Source organism: Chelon labrosus (assembly GCF_963514085.1).
Source record: "Chelon labrosus genome assembly, chromosome: 5".
NCBI lineage: Eukaryota > Metazoa > Chordata > Actinopteri > Mugiliformes > Mugilidae > Chelon > Chelon labrosus.
The window spans coordinates 21779761-21796200 of record NC_140341.1 but is presented as its reverse complement, the minus strand read 5'-3'; the positions used below and the strand labels follow the sequence as shown (position 1 = coordinate 21796200).

General features: G+C 41.1%; 1 protein-coding gene across 1 annotated transcript in view; it reads right to left on the bottom strand.

Moving 5' to 3' along the window:
* The window catches only part of epha6 (eph receptor A6), a gene marked incomplete at its 5' end in the record, with an annotated part of 182919 nt that overhangs the window by 126128 nt on the left and 40351 nt on the right, over positions 1-16440 (bottom strand). The window contains one exon of the mRNA XM_084545050.1: positions 13881-14544. Within this exon, the coding sequence (XP_084401176.1) occupies positions 13881-14544 (664 nt within the window). The remainder of the gene's footprint in view (positions 1-13880; positions 14545-16440) is intronic.

The following is a 16440-nucleotide window of genomic DNA, read 5'->3' as shown; positions in this document are numbered from 1 at the left end:
TGAACAAACTATGTAAATGTTACAGTGTGGCTGTCAACATAAAGGTCATAATGTGAAGTATTTTGGCTTTGTATGGCTTCAGATCAACAATTTGTGACATGAAACTTCCAAAAAAATGGTAATATAACCTCTATAAGGATCACCAAACATAAATGATATATGCATTCTTGCAAAAACTACAATATCTAAAGGTAACAGAGTATTGGTAGTAGTAAAAAAAACATAATAAATAGATTACAAAATGCGGGTTTTTTTCAGTCAGTCCTTACTATTTGAACCTGGAAGGGTAATGCTTAAAATGTCTAAGTGAACAAACCTCAAGAGAACTAACTCCCCATCTTTCACAGCTTCTTGGCTTTTAACTTCCTCTCCCCTAGTTAATCTCAGCATGAAGAAAACCCAATTACAGCGACTCTATTTTATCCTCGTCCAAAATACTCCTCCCCAGGCTTTAAGCCCACGTTTTAGCCTGATCAGTGAAGTTGTTAGCATTAATTCAGACAGATTCAAATTTTGAGAGTTCATTGTATAGCTGTATTTGTTGGGGGGGTTCAGCCAAAGTTCAGACCTCAATCCGCCCCAAGGGAGATGGTTTCACACCAAAGTCTTCTCTAGAACTGACCCAGTTCTGCTATCACTGCTCGCTGTATCCAATAGTTGGATTAAGTCTATCCACGGGACACTTGTGCACGTGTGTGTGTGTGTGTGTGTGTGTGTGGGTGCGAGCGTGCGTGTGCTTGTGTGCTGTTCCACCAGTGTGACTAACAAGCTTGGCTGTTGCAGTCTGGCAGATTGAGAGACACCTACTGCTAGTTAAAGCCTTTCGTACCCTGGGGTCACTGGCTCACTTCCTGCACTGGTCATAAAGACAGGGGCCGGGTGAGGAAGAGTGTGACAGAGGTGAAACTATTGTCACTACGCTGACATTTCTGTAAAAGTTAAAATAAATACACAGACTCACACTTTGCCAAACGGCAACAAATGAAATGGCTGTTTTTCATAAGCAAATGTGACTTATGAAATGTGACTTAGATAGATAGATAGATAGATAGATAGATACTTTATCCTGTGGGAAATTCGTTGTCCAATAGCATTATTACATAGAAATAGATACGAAAGACAGTCCAGTTTTTGTCACAGGGTGTCATGTAGAGGGTGGTGGACATTCATGATGGACCGGAATTTGTTCAAGGTCCTTGCCTCTGCCACCGATGTCTCCAACTCTGCCAGCTCTCCCCTACCTCCCGCCTGCCTTCTGTATCAGTTAGTCCAGCCGCAAGGTGACAGCTCTGACCTTTTTTGTATACTGAGTATATGTTAGCCGACCAATCCAGTTTGTGATCCAGCTGTAGACCCAGGTAGACCCTGTAGACCCTACTTATAGGTCTGAACCACCTCTACACACTCCCCGCTGATGGTTACGGGCAGCAGATAGGGCCTAGACCTCCGGAAATCCACTAACATCTCCTTGGTTTTAGCTGTATTGATCAGAAGATGCTTCACTCCGCGCAATGAGACAAAGTTGTTCACCAGATTCTCATACTCCTGCTCTTATCCATCCCTGATACACCTCATAATTGTAGTATCATCTGAAAACTTCTGCAGGTGACATGACTCTGTGTTGTGATTGAAATCCGAGGTATACAGGGTGAATGAGACAGGGGAGAGCACAGTCCCCTGTGGTGCCCCAGTGTTGTCATCATCCTGGATATACAGTTCCCCAACCTGACATACTGAGGTCTCCCAGTGAGATAGTTCGCCATCCAGGAAGTGAGGTTTGAGTCCATTCCCATCTCTGTTAGCTTGTCCCTCAGCAACAGGGGCTGGATGGTGTTGAATGTGCTGGAGAAGTCAAAAAACATGATCCTCACAGCAGCGTTCCCCTTGTCCAAGTGTGTGAGAGTCCGATGGAGCAAGTAGAGGATGGCGTCCTCCACTCCCACCTTCTCCTGTTATGCAGACTGCAGCGGACCTGGAGCCTGATGTGATGGAGCAGCAGCAACCTCTCCATGGTCTTCATGATACTGGACGTCAGGGCGACTGGTCTGTAGTTGGTCATCTCTCTCGGGTGTAACTTCTTGGGGACAGGCATGATGGTGGATGTCTTCCACTGCAGGGGGACCATCCTAAGGTGTAGGTTCAGGTTAAATACATGCTGAACGGGCTCCCCCACCTCAGAAGAACTCTATTTACGTATATATTCTCTATGTATATTCTATGTACAGTTGTCTGTGATTATATTTTTGGGGATTTTCTCAATGTGATGGAGTTTCAGCTTCTGCTCAAAGGATAATGGAACATTTTATACTCTTCTTACTGTCAACCAATTCTGCTAAAAATACCAACACCAACTGTGACTAGCCAGATCCTCCCTGCCATAGAGTTCTATTGTTGTCCAACAACGATTAAAAACACATCAGTGACTCACACTGACAGGGTCAGGTCTCTTCATTCTTGGAAATACAGGCACTTTATTTAGAAACAGCCCCACAGACTTAGCCTGTCAAAGTTAATGCACATTCCTTTTAATGATGTTTTTGACGTGTGATTAACGCGCACACGTTCAGTGGACTGAACCCCAGCCCAGAGGCACACCACGTCGGACAGCCTGCAACGCAGATGCAGCACATCCTCAGAGCAGGCAGTACCTTTTTTGGAGAATATTTTGGACAGTATTTGTATAACAATAACATACATACATGCATACATCGAGCATATTTGTTCACTTTTATTACCACAGACTAATAACAGGAATCCTTGTCTCAGGGTAGTGGTTCCTACCTCCAGTATTTAAAGTAAGATTAGCCTGTATATAAGGTTGGGTGTTATAACCAACCTTGGATTTCCTGATGGAAACAAAGGAGGCAAACCAACATTTTCTGTCATACATGTTTGGGCCTGCGTACCTGAATGAACATTATTTTGGACTATGTTTGTGAGTTGAAACCAAATCATCAGGCTTGTAATATACTCCGCTTTTTGGTCTGAACAGGGTTTCATTCCAAAATGAGCACCAAAGTAGGACTGTGCTGAATGCTCATCTGTGCCACTCAACCCAACTTGGCACAAGTAGGTTCATAGAAAGCCCGGAACGCGATGCAGGTGCAAAGAAATCAAGAATAAATGATGACAGTGATTTTCCAGGCCACAGCTATTATATTTCAACACGTACATTCAAGCTCTTCCCACACTAAAATAATGTAAAGTGGTGCGCTGGAGAAATGGAAAAATGAATGCATGGATAGGCTTGTACTAAGATTGACCAGGGGCAGTGATCCCAGTGTACAGCTGTTGAGCCAGCGTGCACACTGGATGAGTACTTGTGTTAATGGGGCCATGAGTCAACGAGTTCTGGCTCGTGGAAACAGCCCGTCAGCATGCATAAGAAAAAGCTGTCTTAATTACAGCAACTTTAAAAATCATATCCGCTCTTACTAACGATGGCTGCTTATAAATGATTCATTTATTACATGGCAAATGAAACATACAAATGTGTATGTTTTAGTTATTGGACACAAGTGTATTAAACTTTTAATTCATGCCTCTGATGTAGACACTGAGGAAAAAATGGAGTCATCATTGACGCTGAACCCCCAGTAACCCCAGTATTTTCTTCATTTTTATTTTAAACTCAGGAGAGGCTGTCTACAGCTCCTAAAATGTACTTTGGTTTATGACAAGTCTGCTCTTCAGTCGAGCCGTATGATGTGCTATCTGGGCCATGTCACGCTATACATACCCTGTAATGACTAATTCAGTCTTTCGGCTTATGTACTAAAATAGAACACACGCACACGAGTGAAAAGGGAAATCAATTGAAATGTTGCAATGTCTGACAGGACTGCGCTCGAGGAGCCGAGAAAAAGAAGAAAAAAAAAAACATCAGACGGTGTCACTTGCTTTTGTTTTCTGACTGAGTGTGTGTGCGGTGCTGAGACAGACAGAAGCTGGATGTATGTATGCAGGGTGCCGGTACGTTGGGGAATTTATTTTTTCAACTGTCTTTGATCACTTTCAGCCTTTGAAGTAACTCTCAGTGAAGAGGGGGGGAAAAAAGCCAAGCAGAAGTCACCGCAAGTTCACATCGCAACTAGGGCTCGAGAAAAAAAAAACAAAAAAAAAACGGCGATTTGCATAATTTATTCTTTAAACCGTTAAAACGCAGAGAGATGAGGAGATCTCTAGGTGCCCAACAAACCCGCCCCCTGCTTGACAGCTCCAATTAAACACTCTCCCTATTCGCATTTGTTCTCAATTACACATTGAAGAGCGACAACATGAGCGCTTCAAACGCTCGTCAAGTGACTGATTGAAAGAGAGACAGAGGAAGATAAAGCACCACCAACATGAAGAAATCTAATAGATCCAAGGAGGAAACGGAGGCAGTTGTGTAGCACACATGAAATTGACCACCTATGGTCATGTACATTAACACACAGTCACGATCAACATGCCCCGTCAATACAATGCATTTCAGAAATTTAGACTTTAACAGCCTCTTAGTCGTTCTGCAAATCTTGCCTTTTTCTGAAATAGCTTAAATACATTATATAACACAGTAAATGTAATCATGAGGTTAAACACTAAAGTCAAACTTATTCTATTAACTTCTACTTTACTTTTCTACTAATTTAACTTTAGCACAGGCCATGTTCTAATCTCTCTCTCGATTGAACTTTAATTGAACTCTAGTCATTAGTTCAAACGCTACTTTTCTGTTGTTTTTTCTTCTTGTGAAAAGCAGCCAAAATGTCCTCACAAGAACACTGCGCTGTCAAACGTGGGTCCTCGCAAGGATAGATAACCCTAAACACGTCAAAGAGCTAAACCTCAAAGGTCATTGCATCACGCAGCACAGAGTGTAGAGTACAATAGCTCCAGTCAGATTACTCAGACTTGTGCAATATTTACATGAAGAAGTTATTCACAGCAGGTTTTTGTCTTTCAGAATTTTAAGATGGCAGACTTAACATTTCAGCTTTTGCATTTCTTATCTGGATTTGGCAATAACTTCAACCACTGTAGCTATGGTAATTAACACCACCTATTGAAATCATACTGTTTCAAGGCATGATAAATGTTTAATGCTGAGAAGAGGCTGGTGGCTGCAAGGAAAAGGGAGGACAGAACCAATGGTGGACAGTGTAGTACCAGTTTATGTGGTCAGCTACTCCCAGCTGTCTACTGAGTTACATATCTTTAAAGGACACATGTGCAGGGTCCAATGGCATATATAGGTGATGTTTCAGATTGCAACCAGATCTATACACTTACTCACCCTCCCTTTCTAAACATGTAGGAAAAAACATACGGTGGATGTCACTTTAATTTAAAAAGTAAAGCAAAATGCCCTTTCGAGAGCCAGTGTTTAGTTTGTCCATTCTGGGCTACTGTAGAAACATGGAAGGCTCTGTGCTCCCTTTTTAGATGATCGTAAGAGAACTACAAAAACATTAGATAGAATTTCTTTCTTCTTTACTTCCTGTACATTGGTCTTTTATTAAAGTTTGACTACTTTGTCATATTCCCACCTGTTCCATACAGATATTGGGCCAGGATGCATATACTGTATACATATTCCGCTTTGAATTATATCTGTGACATTCTTTTCTACAAAACTAGTAGAAGACTGTGTACATCTAAAACTGTTGTGCACAAAATGTCTCTTTATAATAGATGGAAAAGTCAATTCTCAGTGCAGTGTAACTTCAGTATTTGGACAGGGTAGGCTTCCAGACCTGTATTGTACGTCCACAAATAGACATGCGCATGGACACAGACACAGTCACACACGCAGAACTGTGATTTAACAGATACGTGAGAAAATAGCTTTCTGATATTCAACTGCACACACACACACATCATCAATCCAGACACAGATTTTTGGATAGGGACCGAAAGGGAGCAGTAATTTAAGAAGTTGGTGTCATTTCACTCTTTATACTTATTTATTATGCTCTGATTAATTGATCAACCACTGAGCCCTCAGTCCTAAAATCCTTACATATCATCTACAATAATGTAATTATTCTGGAGTTCCCGGGCTGCTCTGAATGATTTTTCACTATGACAGAAGTAAAACTAGGGGACACACTGAATGCTTCCAGTCTGGGGTTTCATCAGTCCTTGTGTGTGACAGAGCATTAAAATCTCAGGTTTTATTACACTGGGGCTGAAGCTGTATAGCATGTTTAAGGAATGAGCAACTTCCCGTTTCATAATTACGTTAAGTTGTCAGATTCCACATTACTTATATGTCATGCTGATAGTTTTAATTTAGAATAATGTCTAGACATTGTTTTTCATTTTCATATATTTACCGCGCATGTTGACAGCATGTGGTGACACAGGACAGCAGCTAATTCAAACCACATCAAGCCTTCAGGGGGCAACCTCCACACCTTTCAGTGGGACACTGATCTATTTCAACTCACGGTAAAAATGCTTTAGAATACTATCTGCACCAGAGAGCTTTCAGATATATTCAGCAGCAAAGGCAGCAAAGGCAAATGATTTGTCATCACACAAATCATTTGCATAGGACTGGGAATTTACAATTTTAATCTATAAAGCTCAGATCTGATCTGTGGTGTTTTCATTTGCTAATGTCTGGGGATTAATAAAACAAGCAATAATAAAGATATAGAGGTTGTGTCGCATTCATGCTGACTGTGGAGAAACAGGGAGCCCGCCTGCACTTGATATACGTCAGCTCTGGTAAAGGGACGTGTCTGTCACAGCAGAATGACAGAATTGAAGCCTGTGTACATCTAAAACTGTTGTGCACAAAAGTTTAAGATATTGTATAAGTTTATGAAACGTCTGCCGGCTATGCGGGTTAATATTCCGAGAAAGCAATGGATTTCCAAGAATAAAGGTGTTGATTTGTTAAAAATAAAAAAGTATTTCTCACAAATCTATGAGAATGAAAGAAACCAAAAATAGTGTTTTGTTTGGGAAGTAACCACATCCCACGTTGCCAGGTTGGGTCAACCTCATCACACCACAGACACTGCTTGGTGTGTGCTATGCCTTGTACTGGATGACTTTACTACATCATAATTTGCAATCAGAAACTCACCCATTCCTGAATCAAACCTTGCAAAATCAAGCTACCAATAGTCCAGTTTATTAAATGTCTGAATCTTTTCTCATAAAATAAACAACATTCCAGCGTGAAGTCACAGCATCCACATGTTTAGAATATTCCTTTACTTACCATGAACATTTCTGGATAGCTAACCTGCCACTACTCCACTCCAACACTTTCTTGACTCTAATTTATGTCACAAATAAATTTGTACGTTGAATTGAACATTTTCATGGCTATGCTATTGTATTGTTAAAGTGTGGCCCCTTAAAAAAAATGCATGCTTGCCTGACATCTCTGCTCATGAGATGTCAGCATTATTGCAGAGGATTAAAATGCTCTGAGGGGCTAGGATACTCTACCGGGGTACATATGTACTACTTTTCTCTCTCTCTCTCTCCAGACACTTCCAATTAGGCCTGAAGGCCCACGCTTGTTAAACTAAAACCATCCTTTTCCTGAAATGTCACAATGTCTCCCCGCCGCGTGGCCCGTCTGTAAACAGCTCTGTTGCTGATGCCAGCCCGAACCCCCTGGTGTGTCTCCTTGTGTGTGTTTGTTAAAACATGTTTTGTGAGAGGAAAATGTTGCCTCTCGCATTTTACACTCTGCTGTGAATGCTTGGGTGCATTTTGGTCTTTCTCTGTATGTGTGGTATATTAGTTGTTGACCATTGTGCCAGGAGGCTGCTTGTGCTGTACGGGCTTGTGTGTTTCAAGTGATTCATTATGTGTGTCTTTGCCCATGCAACCCCCATCCCCACTTGTGTATGTGTGAGTGTGTGTGACATCTCATTTGGTGGGCTGACAGTTTGAAGGATATGTGCTGTAATTGTTGTCTGACTGTCTTCATGCTGTAATTGAAAATGTCTTATCAGTGAAACTTTCGTCGAGATGCGTATACCGACACGCCATTTAACATTAACATAGCTGTTCCTTTTACCTGCCCAATTACCTGCGAGTGGCCCACCTCAGCCACATGACGTGCATCCAGTGCCATGCTGGAATCATGATGATTTGTGAAACACTTGCAGAGCAATTTTAGAACAGTGCCGTCTCAAAACAATTAGATAATAATTATCAGTGTGTGTGGCGCAGCGTTTACTTTAAAATGTAGATAGGTCCCTGTTTTCCTCAGCCCAACAGGGAAGATCCACTTTGGTGCAAACACAAAAAAACACAAGAGCACACCTACATATAAATAAACCCACACAAACACAGTGTGATTACATTATTCATGGCGCTGCAGAGAGCTCTTACCCGGAGCCCGACAAACACACAAGACCTGCTGTAAAACACTGAGTGATAACAGCATCAGCTAGATTGTCTTACACCGAGAGGGGTGGAAAGATGGGGAAAGCTTGAGCGAGAGAGAGGGAGGGAGTGCGAGAGAGAGAGAGAGAAAGAGAGTGAACGCTTGTGTGTGTCAATCATTTAGAGAGTGAGGTGTCCTCTTGCATTAACAGCAACGATTGCACTCATTGATGTTCTGGTCTGTTTGTTTGTGTGTATATTGATATGTGCGTGCGTGCGTGTGGTACAGGCCTGTATTTGGATGTGCATACTAGGCTAGTGTGTTGCTACATGGAAGTGGTGCCAATAGGGTGTTGGGCGCAGTCAGTATACCATCTTTAAATAACAGTATATTGTAAGAGAAAAAGTGTGTGTGTTACATGCAAGGTACACACCTAAAACCTCACTGTAACCTCACCATTTACCCTCAAGTCTTAACAGGTTTTAACCACAGACTGTATATAAATATGGACAATGTGTCCCCACTTCCTTGTATAGGCCAAACTAACACTAGTTTCCCGGGGAAACGTCTGGCGCCATCTTGCGAGTTTAGAGCCAGAGCCTACGCAGTAAGTCCGGTCCGAGAGTGGAGCCACGCGGAGCCGCGACATCGCTGACCCGACCACACTTCCGCCAGACTCACTCGCTTTTTTGTTTAATTAATACTGCGCTCTGCTCTACCTCCATCAGTTACAAGGAAATGTTGGATTATACACTGTACTTGTTTATTAATTTTTTTCCCCAACGCTCATAGTCCTTTGAGTGGTTGGCCTGGCAACTTGTAGTCATCATGATGTCACATCCTGTTTCTAAACTAAAATGAAATTTAACCAAAATATTGACACTTGAGTATGCATCTGTATCGCATTAACTACCTAAAATGACTGAAACCATCCTTGAAAAAAACCTATTTGATGTGCATTTTAGTGTTAGTGTTAGTTTTATTTTGGCAAAAGTCCCATCCACTAATAAGGAGGAGGTGGAGCTTAGGACAACATCAGATAATATACCTTCTATTAAAACAAACTGTGTGCTGAAGAGAGATTAATAATGATTAGTCAAGAAATTAACACTAAAGTTGATGACCTCCTCACTTTTTTTACATGAAGGTGTTCCCAAAATAATTATAAGGTAATAAATATAATTATAAATATAAACGTAACAGGACCCTTCAACACAAGGGTCATAAATTGTGGGTGCTAACCAGCATATCCATGCACATGCAAGAAAGAAATTGAATGCTGACTTTGTTTGAGGCTGAAAAAGGGAAGTTTAATTCCTTAATTTAATTTAAATTTCTTGTGGCTTCTTAGCTTTCTAAAGTGATTTGATCAAAATGTTACATAAACACGGCATACCTACATACAGTGTACTATACTCTGTGCCAGTGTTCTCCTCTATGCTTAAATATTCCAAATGTTTAAAATTCAAACTGCAGTATGGATTAATTATGGAGATCAAATCCATAAATCTATTTAGAATTTGGTGTGTGACTGCCACCTCTAGATTAGGTGAACACATACAAGATATATATATGTATACTATATTGCCAGTGGTTTTAAAACACCACAAGTGATATAACTCATCAAGATAACCAGACTTTTAACTTTGTAAAAACTGCTGCTACAATCTAAGAAAAGAAGCTAAAACAAGAAAACCTGTGTTAAAAGGATGGGGTAGGAGTTAGGAGGAGCATAGAAGCATCAAAATGGGTTAAAGGTATGATTAACATCAGCCTTCCGACGACCAAAATGAGTGCGTCTGAATCAGAGAAAAAGATTATTTGGCTATAGCTGGGTGAGACTATGTTCTTTATTTTATACCTCAGTGGAGCTAAAGCCTTTATTCAGACTTCAAACAGCTCATCTTTTCTCCGGGGTGAATAACGGTTTGTAAGAAAGAACTGGAGTGTTTGTCACAAATCTGTCTTGGGCCAAGAGGGGTTATTTAACAAAAAGAGAATATAAACTGATCTGCAGCACTATTCATGAGACCCAAACAATATAATGTGGAGAACTCTTCACCTCTGTTAACCGCTGATCGCACAGGAATCGAATGCATTTAAAAAGACTTTAACCAGAAAAGATTATTCAACTTTTAATCTAACTTCTCTTATATTACTTCTCTTATTTTTTGCATATTAAAAATGCATGACTGATGTGCAAAAAATCACTGCTTTAACGGGTGTGATTTACAGTTAGTTATAAACTATAAATCCTGCATCATAACACATAAGCAACCAGAGATGGGGAGCGCAAAGGTCAACGCTGTGCTTTTAAAACACAACAGCGTTTTACTGAAATCACTGATAATTCAAACCTGTCATTTCTGCAGCCGGAGCATTTACAAGAGCGGTTGGTTATAAACTGGAGATTGAAACATTGGCTTAGCCAGCCTCCTCAGTCTCCTCCTACAATGCCCTAGGTGCTTTGTGTTACTTTGTGTGGAGGCTTTTAATAACGAAGCCTGTTTGAATCCCGGAACAATGAGCAGGAGCTGCATTTCAGGGTTGACATTGCAGTAAAATGCCATCACATTGCCCAAAGGTCTAAACTTAACCCAACTATGAAATCGGAGTCTGAAGGAGGGAGAGGGATTCGGGAGAAGGGAGGGAAGACAGAAGTTACTTTAAAATACTATAGTCTGTAGAGCCAGTGGAACGCTGATATGTGACCATGTTGTGGTTGTCTTTTATTAGTAAATGGTCATTTTTTTTCTAACTTGCCATTTTTCACTTTTCAAAACCATGTAAGAAATTAGTTTATAAACAAACACAAAAAAATGACTTAATTTAAATAGACAAATACTGCACCACTTGGTATTTAGTTTAACCATTACATGCACTAATATGCTATATTTTTAGATTTTGTAAAAGTGCTGCTCAAAACAGACTGGCTGGTTTTGTGAGGTGCTCCAGAGCTATTTGCATATTTATTAATGCGTGCAGTACATATGAGAGACACGGGGCAGACAGCAGGGATGCACTATATCATGCCCTTATCTGTAGGATAAAGAGCAATCCACCTCAAACACTAACTGACTTTGCCATCTGTTTTTCCCAGAGTCTTCAAGAGCGAGTTTATCTACCTTCACCAATCTGGTTCTGTCACACTTGAGAAAAATATTAAAGCCACAAATGAAGGAACCATTTCGGAATAGTCAAGCTTTAATCACAGCTGCAGTTTCACCCCTGGCCTGTTGATTGCAATGCAGCTGCAAGTGCAGCTGGGAAGCCTCACCGACCTATGTCACAAGATGAATCGCAATCAACTGTACGAGGACATCTGGTTCTTGATGTTGGGGGAAAAACCAGTGAATAGTCTTGAAAGCCTCTTTTTGAGAGAGCAATAAGGAAGGCTGTAGTTTCTTGGTGATGTCAGATCACTTTTGGAGGGGGACAAAAATGCTCCGTGCAAAGCAGTTTGTTCCAATACCTCCATTTATTGCACATCTTGATCATTCTGGTAAAACGTGACTCTGGGCACATTTTCATGATCAAAACCTAGTAGAAAATATCTGCTTTCTGTCCATCAACAAGGATTTTTAATTTGCAGTGTTTTTCTTTGTCATACTGTAGATGTGAATCAATTGCTGCATGGTGTTACCCTTAAAGCTGTGTAAATAGTTTATTATTACTTGTAAGGATAATGCTGCAAAGTAAATTAGTGTTTTAAAGACTGGAAATCTGTCTACTGTGCATAAATTGCAGTCATGTGTATTCATTGACCTGATATCAGGGTTTACATGGTTTGAAAAGAAGTTCACCTCCTTGAAGGTGGCTCACCCAGTGGGTGGTGCTGCCAGCGATAACCCAAAGCTCATATCAGAGAGCTGAGGATCAAACTGCAACCAAGCCAGCTGAGGTAATCTGTTACAAGGTAGCCCCGGGACAATATGAGTGGTTGACTACTGATATATCCATTCCTCATCACACACACACTCGCGCACACACACACACACACACAAACTTGTTTTTTTGGATATATAAATCATCCAGTTGCAATTTTCACCTTAAGAAAAAAACAAATGGCAAGGCAGCCCTCTGTCCCAAAAATCTTCTGAAGAACCTCTGAGGCCTGGGTCAGGTTTAAAGTAGAGACTGCACTACTTACTGTGACAGTTTTCAAATGTTCCACACCTTATTTATTACAAAACCAGACAAACACAACGAGATCTTCAAGAGCAAAGATGAACTAAAATTCACTACCACAAACATGTAAAAACACTGCCCTTTGAACAGTTTGAAAGAAGTTAATTGTATTAATTTTATTCTAAAACAGCCATTCTCCTTTTCCCATTCGTCTTGACAACACTGTTTGAGGTCTGTATTACTGTAGAAAGCATAGTCACTAATTATGCATGTGCTTTAAACAAACCTACTGCAGAGTCTGCCTTGAAGAAAACCCTGCAGTAGCCAAAAGGTCAGCAGAAACAGGACAACTGTAAAAGTTGTTGAGTGAAAAAGGACAAAAGAGTTAATGCACACACACGCACAAACATCATCAGGGAAGCTCTCTGCCAACACATTAACAACCCTAAACACCCAAACCTTTCACATTATCTCATCTTAATGCCCAGAGAGTTAGCGGCGAGTGGTGATGGAGGGAGGAAAAAGAAAATAAAAGTGATAAGTGATGATAGTGAATGAAGAGCGGAGGGGAGGAAATAGAAAAAAAATTGATGTTTGATAGGGCGAGTGTGAACATTAACTGCAGGGGCTTCTATGTGGGTAAACGACAGTCAGTGGAATAGAGATTATGCATATTTTTCTAGCTGTATGGATTGTTAAGATGCATGAAATACATGGACACACAAGTCCTGCAGATATTATATCAGCCACTTCATCCATCTATATCAGTTATCCGTTTGACTGGGGGAAGCATCGATACTTATAGAGTGAATAAGAAATAGACTGCCTGGCTGGGTTGCAGCATCATACTGAATGTCTTGCCATATTAGTGAGAGATTATACAAGCCACAAAAAAAATGGTCTGAACGGGATAAGGAGGGAATACACAGTTGATATACAAGTGAGAGAAGCGTAAGTTAAGAGCATGCATGGGTAATAGTAGACATTCTTCCTATGCGGCAGAGCAATTAAGCTCAGTTATAAGTTTAAAAGAAAATGTAGAGAAGTATTAAGTGTGAAACAAAAATAATGAGTAGGAAATATAATGATAAACAAGGTTAATTGTGTTTGAAGGTTTGGTGTGTGCACATGGTTTAATTGGGGAAAGCTGATCAAGCCACTGGCACTGACAAAGCAACAACAAACAATAATATATAGACACCATATGTAAGTCATAGGTTGATTTACTTACATACTGACTCTAACCCATTAACCAAAGCGTTAAACTGGTCCAGCCCTGAACCAGGACTGGCTTCAGCAACAAATGTTTTTTTTCTTTTTTAAAATTCTAGGTGAAGTTTCCTAATGGTTGATGGATACTACGCTGAGGGCAATGAAAAGCAAAGTAATAAATAGATGGAAAACTTACCAACACACGAGCCATCATTCTCTTCATACCCAACGCTGCAGACGCATTTTCCCAGGGGAACCAGCCAGTCCCCGTCAGCTCCACAGAACAGTTTCGGTGTGTCTCTTTCTTCAGCATGGTCGATACAAGCCCCCCTCACTTCCACCAGGGAGGAAGAGTCCACGCGAGGCACTGTGTCCGGAAACGACGCCAGGTTCCTCAGCGTGAACGGACATTTCTTATAGTAAACCCTCACTGAAACCAAAGCAATGCAGGCACCAATGTCCTGGAACGCCAGATAAAAGCCTTTCCTGGTCATGGGTCCCACCTCGCGGACCTCCGTGTTGAGCTTGAGGATGCGATCTCCGAGATCCATTTGAGTGAAGCTTTCGTCGGCAGCGATGGTGTCGATCTTGGTGTACTGCACGGGCTTGAATTTGACGCCGTGGGCCTCGTCTGTCTCATGGTAGAAGAGGTTGAAGGTCTCCTTGCAGGTGCCCGACACCCAGGGTATGGAGTTGCAATCGCGCAAAGTGAAGCGAAGCTCCACGTAGATCTTTTGGGCAGCCTGACGAGCAATCCAGTTGGAGCGAAGCCAGTTGTTCTGGTTGGGCTCCATCACATTGCAAACCTGGAAAGTATGGATGGGTCGGTTCTGCTCGTCCATCTCTGTGATGGCGTCCCACTGGAGGGGAAATAGAGTGAGAGGCAATGTAAGTAATTAAACGATAAGACTAGGAGTCTAAAGCCCCGCTAGCAGCCCTGACAGGTGACAGTGTTCAATATGAGAGTGACAGACTGAATTAACAACACCCTGATTGTTGGGCTTTAAATGTTAATTTTGTCCTGAGTGTGGCACTAAAGAAACACCATAGGGTCTTCATCCCATTCAGAGCGTGAATTGAATGCATAAATTTCATTAACTTTTATTATGAGATGCCATGCGTGTGTTTTATCCAGTGGAGAGCTCAATGAAGTCCTAAATGAAAAATAAGATTGTCCTCTAAGGAGAATGGACATGTTAAAGATACATGTTGATGTTTACATTCCACCTTAGTGGAATAGTCAGAAGGTCACTTTAACGGGACACACACCAAATGAAAAATTGGGTTAAAAGTAACAGATATTGCTGAAAACCATCCCCATGTCATTTCTTACACTGCATCAATTTATTTCTCTTTTTTAATTTTCTTTTGTACTACTTCTGAAGTTTAAAATTCTGGCAATTGGGTGTCCTCTTAAAAGTTCATTTGCAAACATTTTCAGAACAAAGAATCCCAAACAGTGGATCAAGCCAGTTTGAAAACCCTTGTCTCATATGGCTGACAACAAACGTGTCAAAGTTTTTTTCACAGAGGGGATATTTATCACTCCATTCATCATAAAACACTGTCAACAGCCAGAGGAAATTTGCACAATGCATTCAGGGATAAAATGTTAAATAAATCAAGCTGTGAATGATGAATGAGTAAACCTCAGTACGAACCTTCCAGATACAGAAATATAGGATTAAACTGGAGAGTTTAGTGTATAGGTGCTGCTGAAGTGGAGGTTTCAAGAAGAGGGTTCTAAGATATCTATCTATCTATGAAATACACACTCATTTGCATACATTTACAATGCGGTGTAGAAAAATAAACAACTAAATGTGTATTTTGAATATTTTTGTAGACATGCAAAAAAGACCAAAATCTCAAGGTTTGTGTTGCTTCGCCCCATAAACACTAGGCTTCATCATCTGGGAATATATAGCATATATAAAGTATGTTAGACAGACAGTGCCAATCCCAAGCCTCACTGCTGTCAAGAAAAAAAATCATTAACAAACAAACAATCTGATTTCCTCCTATTCCTTCAGCTCTAGAGGTAGGTTTTCTCCTAGAATTATGTCTGGCTCCAGCTGCCGAGTCATCAGCTCTGCTTCTCCCAGGTCACATGATTAGGGAGCGCGGCAGCTCTGCGGGGTCATTAGGTTACCTGTCCCCGTGTTGACGGGAAAGAAGTTAATGGGGGTTTTTAGCCTCCTGGTCCTGCACCGCTCCCTGGTTTTATTAGAGTGGGGACTGGCTACATGGGCGACCCCAAAACCACCCAACATCGACCTCCAAGAATCAAATTACCTGCCTGGGAAAAAGGGCTCTCAAATCACTTCGCTTACAATGCAGCATTAGACCCTTCGCGAGCTGCAGAGTTTGCCTTTGTGTGTGTGTGTGTGCTTTATATTTCGAGTGATATTCAGACCGTTCTGCTCACAGGGGGGACTATATGCCGGGGGTACATTTTAAACTTAATACTACTACAATGACTGCCAATTTTCATACATTCAGATACACAAAAAACACTACTTATTCATCTGAACCAAAACTGCCATTGCATCATGGGCAACGAAACGCGGCTCACTTTGGTTTGCATTATGCACACCTGCCTTCTGCTGGGAGCCGAACATTACAATCAACACTGTTTTCATCACGACATGTGAGAGATGCACTGGGAGGTTAAGTGAGGAAGGCCAAGTAGAAAGCTATTAATTACTAACCGACACATCCACATAACTATCATTCTGTATTTAAAAGTGAGCTGA